We start from the raw sequence: 10,431 nt of genomic DNA, 5'->3' as shown, positions 1-10,431 counted from the left end.
TCTATTGTCTGTCATGCGATTTGATGGATTATACGGCACGTCAACCTCCACGTTGCCTCTTCGGGCGCCCCTACATTACCTATTATAGTTAGGCGCTGCAGTCGCCCCGTCGCTGATCCATTTTGCTGGTGATTTTTTAAGTGGGGATCGGGCCGAATACATTTTGGTCTTCATACCATGTGGATAGTGAAAAAATGCGGATGGGTCTATTGACACTAGCTAAAAAGTCTCCATCATATGGATCAAGCGGAGGTGCGAGTGCAACAGGTTACATATAATACTATTGTGTACACCCCCATGCAGCTACTTTGAGCTTTCGCTCCCTAGTGTCCATTTAATCGCCTACAGAAACTCAGCCCATACAAATTTCTAGTTAGCCAAAATGCCGCATGTTTTATTTTATATAGGATTTTGTACTGGGCCGGTGGTGGCCGTGAATTGTGTCCAGCTTGACAAATCTCTTTTTTGTATGTGAGCCTCCCTATAAAGTGCAAAAACGGACTGAGTTATGGGCACTCGACGAGGTGGCTGTATCATTGTGTCCAGACGTGTATTCGTGAAAGGTATTAATAGTGGCTTGCCCTTATTAATACCATTGGTAAGTTACCAACGCTACATGGAGCGAACAGCAAGAAAATGTTTTGCGATGGGATGTCGTTCGTTGGTCCATCCAGTGCTCCATTTCAGCGCCTTGGCATATTGGTTCCTCCTTTCTTCGTGCACGCACTCGGGTTGGTAAACGATGAACGCTGTTATTGCATTGGCGCTTGGTGCCAGCTCTCTGGCTGTCGCTGTCGCGGATCCTAGAGTGATGATCGAGTCCACCTACACGGACGCAAAGGGATTGAACGATCTGGCCAAGGCGGCAGGAAACAAGTACATGGGCACAGCCACCGACATTAAGCAACTGAGCGACACGTACTACACCGGGGAGCTTAATAACACCCAGGACTTTGGGATGATCACTCCAGCAAACGCCATGAAGGTGGGTCGGTTTTACGATTTTATAAAAGGAGTTACACTGTAACTGATCTTGCGATGCAGTGGGATGCCACCGAGCCCAAGCAGGGCGTCTTTACGTTCGAGGACGCCGACAAATTCGTTGCCTTTGCCAACAAAACTGGAGCCCAAATTCGCTGCCACGCGCTAGTTTGGGTAAGAACTTAATGCCCAAGTTGCCGTGGAAAGTGACGAATGTTGACGTTTTTGTTTTGTGGTTTTGCAGCACCAGCAAGTTCCGGAGTGGGTGCAAAGCTTGGAGAAGGCTGAGCTACTGGAGGCTATGTCCAAGCACATCACCAAAGTCATGACCCACTTTGGAGACACATGCTACGCGTGGGACGTGGTAAACGAGGCTATCGAAGAGGACGGCTCATATCGCGAGTCCTTCTGGTACAAGAAGACAGGCAAAGAATACATCTCGGCCGCCTTCAAGACAGCTCACGCCGTCAAAATTAAACTCGGTCTGAAGGCCAAACTGTACTACAACGACTACAACATTAACGTTGCAAACAACAAGTCTGACGCAGTGCTGAAAATGGTTACGGACCTGAGAAGCCACAAGGTTTGGGTCGAAGGCGTCGGATTTCAGTCCCACTATAGCAACAACGACTCCGTGGCAGGTGCAAAAATATTCGATAACTTCCGTCGTTTTACTAGCAAGAATATGGATGTCGCGATCACAGAGCTTGATGTGAAGACAAGCACGGCGAACCCCACTGTAACTGAACAGCAGCAACAGGTCGGCATCATCACTAATGCTATCTCGGCCTGTAAGAAGACTAAACGATGTGTTGGCGCCACTATCTGGGATTTTGTGGATACATACTCGTGGATTAAATCGTCGGCACCGCTGCTCTTCTACCAACCCGATGGTCCCAATACTCCGCTCGTGCGCAAGGCGACGTACGATGCAGTCACGTCTGGTTGGATTTGGTAAGCTTGCCACGGATACGTAGCTGCCTGATAAGAAAAGAGATTTTTGTGTTGTAGTGAAACAAGTTAATCGAAGTTGCTCGAGGCTTGACCTTTCGAAGTTGTGGGGTACATGCACATAACATGGCTCTTTTTCAGGTCGATTAGTAATCGCCAAAAGCCTAAACCTCCTTTCGAGGTTAAGCTATCCCCAGGCTGGGATTCCCAGCCTTCGCAAAGCCCTAATTAAGTTTCAGGCAGCTAAATTTCAGAAAATTAAGCTGCCTGGTATTAATACTGAAAATGCGCTCCAACCTCAGCACCATTATTAGTCATGGCATGACTAATTAAAGTGAACGGTGTAGTATTTTCTCAGTGTATTTAGATATTACTCATCTTTAATTTAATGTTTTAAAATAAATACCCGTGCTATTATGTTAAACACCTCGCATAGCCCTTTTAATAGTATGTATAATAATTGAGTACTGTAGTCTGATCCTCTCTCTCTCTTCATGATGCCAGTTTGGAATGCGATCAGCAACATAATATTAATATGAAAAATAATAAATATGCTGGCCACAGTTGATTGCAAGACTCAACAATTGTCGTTGATTCCTGTCATACAATTGCAATCTATAGAAGATTGCAGTGAACGGGCTTGAATGTGTACCATTGCGGGTACGCGAACAACTTGCAAGCTGCAACGCTTTGAATAATTGGTACTTTGAAGTACTTGAAGTACAGTCCAACTCTTCGGTGTAGCCTTCTGAGCTTCAACTCAGTCCAGGAAAATACAAATCGTGTGGGCTATCTCGGTGTAGCATCACCAGGCCTCGTTATTAACGAGTCGTTAATTGTGGGAAATGGGTCACCGTCCCACGTCTTGGGTTTTACAGAGTAGAGTCTGTAGGCGAAGGTTAATTCAAAATAAACAAATGTGCAGTACATGTACAGTACATGTACATGTACCATATTTGATGTTCGTTACTTTTTACACCCACCTGTGTTTTATTATGAGAATCAGGGGAAATTCCACAATTAAAGACGGGAAATGCCGTCCTTACGCTGCACTGCACGTAATGCCGCAGGGACCGGACGTCAAGATGTACAGCCGGCGCCCGTCCACCTCGTCGTTTTGACATTCTGCATTTATTTCTCGCGCAAGAAATGATGAACGCTTTTATCGCGTTGGTGCTCGGTGCTAGCGTACTGGCCAGCGCGTTCGGCGATCCTCGAGTCATGATCGAATCAACGTACACAGACACTAAGGGGTTGAACGACCTAGCCAAGTCAGCATGGCAGAACAGGGGAGGAAAATACATGGGCACCGCGACAGGCATCAAGCAACTGAGCGACCCATACTACATCCAGAAACTCAACGGCACCAGTGACTTCGGAATGATCACCCCGGTCAATGCTATGAAGGTTCGCTCTGTTCTTTTTGGACAGGACTTCTGTCCTTTGCTGTTGCTGTTGCTTATGTGCTAGTGTGCGGTAGTGGGATGCCACAGAGCCCAAGCAAGGGGTCTTTACGTTTGAGGACGCTGACAACATTGTCGCTTTCGCCAACAGCACAGGAGCTCGAGTTCGCTGCCACGCATTAGTTTGGGTAAGTCTCAAAAGAGCTCTAGGCAGAGTCTTAATTTTTGACACGTTTGTCTTAATTAATAGCACAAGCAAGTTCCAGAGTGGGTACAAGTTCTTCAAAAAGCTGAGCTGCTGGAAGCGATGTCCAACCACATCACCAAGGTCATGACACACTTCGGAAATTCTTGCACTGCCTGGGACGTCGTTAACGAAGCTATTGCTGAAGACGGCTCATATCGCGAGTCATTCTGGTACAAAAAGACTGGCAAAGAGTACATCTCGACCGCCTTCAAAACTGCCAACGAAGTCAAGGCCAACCTCAGCCTAGAGGCCAGGCTATACTACAATGATTTCAACATCAACGTTGTCAATAACAAATCGGACGCCGTCTTTGAAATGGCAACGGACCTCAGAAGCCACAAGATTTGGGTTGAAGGGATCGGGTTCCAGTCTCACTATAGCAACAATGATAGCGTGGCTGGTGCGAAGATATTCGACAACTTCAGGCGGTTCACAGTGAAGCATATGGACGTCGCTGTCACGGAGCTCGATGTGAAGACGAGCATGGCGAACCCCACCGTAAGCGAACAGCAGCAGCAAGTTGGCATCATCACCAACGTTGTGTCGGCCTGCAAGAAAACCGTTAGATGCGTCGGCGTGACGGTCTGGGACTTCGTGGATACTTATTCGTGGATAAAATCATCAGCTCCGCTGCTATTCTACCAGCCTGAAGGGCCAAGTACGCCGCTCGTTCGGAAGGCGACGTACGATGCTGTCACGGCTGGCTGGATTTTGTAGGTACAGTACCGTGTCGTGGTCGATTTACGACAAATCGACATCGATATCTTTAAAACGACTCTTTTGCGTTTCAAAAACGCAAATCAAGAGCAGATATAATAATTCCAGCCATGCCTTTCCTTTATCAGTTTTACGCCTGTTTTTATGCGCCAATCATGTATTGTGCTTTGCATATATTTTGGCTAAACGGATAAAAACAACTATCTGTAATTGCAAGGGCTAGGTATAACAAACCAAGCAGGTGACAACCAGATATTATCCCGGCCAAAAAGGCTTGGACAAAAATGGTAATATATTTTATCTTAAATTAGAGGAATGTAACTCCGCAACCGTAGAGCCGATTTCGTTGTGTGTCCCCTTAATAGATAGCTTGGTGTCTATTTATTCTCGTAAGAACTTCACAGCATCTAATAATGTTCACTACTTTTCAAATGGTCGCCGGTAAGAAATTGACTGCTGCTGAGAAGTACTTGGTTGTGAAGACCTACGAGTTCCTCCGCCAAAAGAAGGCCTCTGCACCGCATCTATGGAAAGGAGGAGTTCGTTATCATGTCAAAGAGTGTTTAGGCTTTGCTACGGGCACCATTTCAGCTATATGGGCGCACTGGGAGCAGCACCACGACAAGAATTTCACCTCGGTAGGCTGTACTTAATATCATTTCAGTTATTATTGATATTTATCATTTCAGTGGTCGACAAATTAATTATGACAGATGGAAGGTCCAAAACCATCTGGGAGGCCTCCAGAAATACGAGACAAAATATCTGCAGCAAGGTGATGAATGCGAAATTGCATCGGAACCAGAGGGCAGCAACGAGGACACGGAAGAGGATGACGCCGTCGATGACAATGAAGCTGTAGCCGATTAGGAATATGAACGGGTGACCCGTTGTATGTTCTTTACACTCTAGATATTCTTTTGACGGGTTCTTTTTAACAAGTTTATAATTTTCTAACAATCGTCAAATTGCGGTAATATTTGGAATTTATCCATCCGGTTCTGAAAATCCCCACCTGTTATCCCGGCTCTGCCAATGAATATGCATGCATGCCAAGCCCACAATTGCAAACAATTCTGCAAGATATAGAGCCTTTTTTAAACGGCCGATTGGGAGATCAATGGTTGCAGATACGCAAAAAAAGACCTCAAAATCGGAATCTACGCCCGATTTTACCCCTTATATCTAACTATCGTTATGGGTTTTGTGAAGGGAAGGGTTACCTTTTTTGGACCAAAGTTTGTCCAAGGTTTGGTGGCCGGGATAATAGATATCACGGCGGGATTCACGCCTCCGTAAATATAACCAATCAAAAGCTCAGACACAAAAGAAGGGTTCGTTTTGAAAATTCGGAGTAAGTCTCACTCTTAAACAATTCAACTCCACTATGACGGTGAATCCTCTGCCATCCAGCAGTTTGCGTCAAAACCGACGCGATAGTCAGTGTAGATTTTGACTAGCGACGAAAAGCCATGTATTCCGTTGATATGAAGTGGCGTGGCGTAATTCTACTGTACGTCTATAACATTGACGTTGCTACAGTTGCCTCTGTTTTAGGTGTTTCAGAGCGCAGCTTAAGTCGTTGGTATCACGACTTTAAACGGACTGGGAACGTATTAGCCGAGAAAACAAGAAATCGATCGTCAAGGTGGCCGGATCATGTGTGCTCATTTGTGCGAGAGTATGTCAACGCCCACCCCTGTTTCTACTTTGAAGAGCTTCGAAAGGAGCTACAACTTCAATTCGAAGCTTCGATAAGCCTGACAGATTCAACAATTTGCCGTGCGCTACGGTTCGATCTGGGATTAACGCGCAAGGTCCTGACAAAACGTGCAAAGGAGAGTGTCCCTAGAGACCGACAAGAATATATCAACCGTCTGCTACCGTTTTATAGTGGACCTGATCAACTTGTCTTCGTAGATGAAACGTCAAAAGACGGCCGGTAAGTAACTTCGTTTTATCAGTTTATTTTGTTTTACTTATGCTACAAGCGGTTATTAACCTATTGTTTTGTCAAACAGATCTGTATTGAGGAAGTATGGGTGGTCCGCCAGGAATACTCCTGCTCATGCTGTACTACCATTTAGCCGAGGGAATCGAGTTTCGTTGCTAGCAGCGGTCGATGTCAACGGATTCTTTGGTTGGGGGATTTCTGAAGGTACTTTTACGAGAGCGATATTTCATGAGATTTTCAAGACCAAAATTGCGCCTTACCTGAATCGATGGCCACTACCGAGGTCAATCGTCATCATGGATAATGCAAAAATCCACATGTACGAGGAACTCCAGGAATTGGTCCATGAAACGGGAGCTATACTGATGTTCCTTCCTCCATATTCCCCAGACTTAAACCCAATTGAAGTCACCTTCTCACTTCTTAAGAGGTGGATCCAACGAAATGCAAATATGGCATTCCAAGCTGACCCAGTTGCGGTGATGAAAGTTGCGCTCTACAACTGCACACGACAAAAAGATTCTGTAGGTTTAAATCTTTACAGACATTGTGGTTATCATTCACAAAAACTTGAAATACAGGTCAACTAGATGTATTTAATGTGATCTTTCCATTTCATTCGGCTCCATGTGGTCTGTATCGACAATATTATGCGCTGGATCAGGCGTGTCAACCTCTATTGGTCCTCGAAAAGGAGGGCACAAACTATATGGCGGTAGACCAAGGGCATCGCGGAGGTCCGCTATGTTGACTTTTAGTGGAACTGGAACGCCGTGGATTTGAACGCGAATGATGCGATAAGATGCATCGTGCTGTAGCTGTGTCGATGCGATCTCTTCATTCATTGATCGTTCTTGCTATTCAATATGTAGAAGCTGTCGGAACGTCGAATTCTGGGGAATTTCAATATCACTGCCCTCGGGAAGTCTAGCCTGCGCAACGGCCATATAGTTTTGTGTAGCAGGTCCACCAGTAATACCAGACTCCTGTAAGAAAGCGGCAACACGGGGAATCTGCTCTTGAATACGCGACGCGGTAGCTCGACGGAGCGAAGTGCTTGACGCTCGCGACTCTTTGGGGATGTATACGAAGAGCTCAAGTACAAACCCGGCTTGACCACTTTTTCGACGCCGAGCTGTGTGCCACACACCTTCTAACTGCGCTTTGAACGAGCTACTTTCAACAAGTGGGACGTAGTCTTTTTGCTTGGCGTGATTTGATGGCTTCAGGAAGACTGCGAAACCAGGCTGCCATTGCCCAGGAACCATCTCTTCCAGCTTCTTCTCAATTATCTTGCGGAGCGCTGCCGGTCCGTCGGCTATTGTCAGCACAAACTCCTTGGGAGAAACTTTTTCATGAGCTCTGGTGTATGGCTCGCCATTCTTTGCTGTAATCCGACAAGTCAACAAGCTTGGCAACGGGAGCTGCGGGACAGATGAGCTTGCCATTGTAGAATAGAAACTAAGTTAAGCCAATGCTTATGAATACCAAAACCAATAATAGAAGCTTTTACGATGACTTACGTTTGACGAGGCTTCGTGGCATTAGTGTTCAACCCTATCGCCACGTTGAATTACGTCCTCGAACCTTGTTCTAGTCATCGGTCGACTGGCTTCAGCATCTTATCCCGCTCCTCGTTCGTCTCCAGCGTTGCCATAACCCGGCCCCGCCCATGGTAGCACCCACCTTCTTCTGAACCTCCTTGGCCACCTGACCATCCGTCCTTTAGCTGCTCAAACGGCTCCTAGATCACCTGTGTGGCCATGACCACAGCACCACGTTCAGGTGCTTCAGCGGCGCCTTGGCCACTAGCTCTACTCTTCACGCAATCTCCAATTCTTTGTTGCACGTTGAGCCGCTCCTTATTCATCTCCGGCGTGGTCATGTCCGCGCCCACCTCTTTTGGCAACTCTGTGGCCACCAGCGCGGCCTTTCCGCAGCTACTGGAGCGGCTCCTTGGTCACCAGCTCTCCTTCTTCAGCTTGAGCAGCTCTAGGTTTACAGCAGACACGACTTTGGCCTGCAATCGCCGCCTTCCACAGGATGAGAAGCTTCCCATAGCACGTTCGTGGTCACGCACACCTCCTTCTGCACTCGACAAGCTTCAGATTCTCCACAGGCGCGACCTTCTACAGCTCGAACAGCTTCTTGTTTATCACAAACGCGGCCGGCGCCACTCCCAACTTCTTCTCCAGCTTGAGCGGCTTCTGGCTCACCGCATGCGCGACCTTGACCACGCGCACCTTCTTTTGTAGCTTGAGCGGCCTTCGCGTGGGGTCCAGACTCGGAGCTGACGATTTACACTAATCAGCAAAGATTTAAATGGCGAACAGAGTGATTTTACAAATCAAAAACCGGAGTACCTCAAGTCCGAATTTGAGTAAAATCGGACGGCAAATTACATGAAAAGCACAATACGTAGTGTCACCATCAGGGGCTAATGGTAACCAAATATCATATGATCTTTTTAAAACTAATAGTACTATAGCCGATATTAAATATCAAAAGTAGCTCTTTTTTCAAAAGTTAACTTAATATTTTAATTTTAACTCGAAGATTTGAAAAATGCTCGCTACTAGATGATATTTAATTATATTTCCCAGTTAAGTACGTTTCTTGCCACCTTAAGCCGAGGGCTCATCAAAGAATTCTTTCGGTCAGGTTCTAGAACAGCAGTAGGCTTTAAGACTGACGAGTATTTGCTCTAGTATTTCACTGTGACATAGAATGGAATGGGGATGCTCTTTGCATTTATTTTGCTCACCAAAAAAACGACCAGGAAGGCAGTCGGCCCCGTGACCCAAGCCATATATACGGAAATCCGCTCAACCCGGCAATTTGCCCAGTTCTGGCCATCGCTATCTTTTGGGCTACATCATCTTTTGACGGCAGTGACCAATTGTTCCCTGGTAGCAATCGGTATGAGCGGTTCCGTAAGTGTTTATATCGATTACTAGAACAAGATGCTGTATTACGCCGGCGTGGCGTAAATCGTGATGAGCTGGGCACACATTCGATGCGAAAAGGAGCAGCAACATACTGTGCTTCTGGCTCTACGGCATGCCCGTCATCAACTGCGGTGGAGGAAATACCATCGGTCAGTAGAAAACTACTGATCTGTCCCCAACGCGGCGCTGCCTGCACAACTACTGATTTCACAGCTACTGGAGTGCTGTTAAGTTCGCATTTGCATTTTCTCTTAGTCCTGCCTCGTTTGGTGTTAAGTTCGCATTTGCATATTCTCTTAGTCCTGCCTCGTTTGGTCTATCAGTCTCTGACTCCGGCAAAAAGACCTCCTCCTCTACTGACACCGTCACGCAACCCACCACCTATGGACGATGCACGCTCGGCGTCCAGCTCTCGGTCGACTTCGTTCGGTATGCTAACTTCTCTGCTTAGACGAAGCTGCCAAAAGAAGCCGTCCAGACGGCGCTGGATCGTTCGGGCGTGACGCTGTCGGGGGTTGAGCGGAGGCATCGACCAAAATGGCGAATGCCACGGAAGTGCACTCCACAAAAACAACCATATAAATAAAGGCGTTTTGAGCAGCTAAAAAATAGTACACCGAAATAACATATTGACGTTGAAGTAGCTGGGTACACAGCGTATCCAACTGGTTACTCTCAGGGTACGTTAGTAGAGTTCTATCTACTCACAGAGATTGACTCCCCAGTCCGTTTGCTGCTGATATTTATTGAGAGTGAGGATCAGTAAGATAATCTATTGGAAAGAAATACCTCAATTATTAATCAGCAGTCAACGCTGATATTTATTGAGAGTGAGGATCAGTAAGATAATCTATTGGAAAGAAATACCTTAATTATTAATCAGCAGTCAACGATTGCAATTGTTTGTGTCGTTAGTTTCCTTATTTGTGTTGGAAACTCAGTGTCTGCAATATTGGTTCGCGTCGCGTATACTCCCCCATACTTTTGGCTGGAGCGGTCTGAGGTATCAACTTTTGCGTCCTCCCTCAAAACACCCATGCTTATAGCTGTAGCGATGTCAGAAAGATCTACCACGAAGGGAGAACTCCCATAATTCGGAGGCGGCTTTCGAGGCATGGTACGCTTAGGGCAAAAGCGGTTTTGCTGAAGGCAGCAGAAATGTAGCTTTGATTAGAGTTAGGTACGGATCGAACTTTATCATTTTCTACTGATTGCCGTCTTTTCTGCGCC

General features: G+C 46.4%; 3 protein-coding genes across 3 annotated transcripts; all 3 read left to right on the top strand.

Moving 5' to 3' along the window:
• Positions 1-742: 742 nt before the first annotated feature.
• On the top strand, positions 743-2,164 carry PITG_17055 (endo-1,4-beta-xylanase, putative; the record flags this gene model as incomplete). Its single annotated transcript, XM_002897212.1, has 4 exons — positions 743-985; positions 1,045-1,155; positions 1,226-1,935; positions 2,074-2,164. The coding sequence occupies 4 exons, from the start codon at positions 743-745 to the stop codon at positions 2,162-2,164; spliced, it is 1,155 nt and encodes a 384-aa protein (XP_002897258.1).
• Positions 2,165-3,084: 920 nt separating this feature from the next.
• PITG_17054 (endo-1,4-beta-xylanase, putative) lies at positions 3,085-4,299 on the top strand (the record flags this gene model as incomplete). The annotated part of the gene is made up of 3 exons (XM_002897211.1): positions 3,085-3,339; positions 3,413-3,523; positions 3,586-4,299. 3 exons carry the CDS (start codon positions 3,085-3,087, stop codon positions 4,297-4,299), a joined length of 1,080 nt encoding a protein of 359 aa, XP_002897257.1.
• A 3,717-nt stretch (positions 4,300-8,016) lies between these two features.
• On the top strand, positions 8,017-8,508 carry PITG_23101 (uncharacterized protein; the record flags this gene model as incomplete). Its single annotated transcript, XM_002897210.1, has 1 exon — positions 8,017-8,508. The coding sequence occupies one exon, from the start codon at positions 8,017-8,019 to the stop codon at positions 8,506-8,508; it is 492 nt and encodes a 163-aa protein (XP_002897256.1).
• Between the last annotated feature and the right edge of the window lie 1,923 nt (positions 8,509-10,431).

This window comes from Phytophthora infestans, genomic scaffold, assembly GCF_000142945.1.
Source record: "Phytophthora infestans T30-4 supercont1.47 genomic scaffold, whole genome shotgun sequence".
Lineage (NCBI taxonomy): Eukaryota > Oomycota > Peronosporomycetes > Peronosporales > Peronosporaceae > Phytophthora > Phytophthora infestans.
Note: the sequence above shows the minus strand (reverse complement) of the source record. Positions and strands in the feature narration are given on the sequence as shown.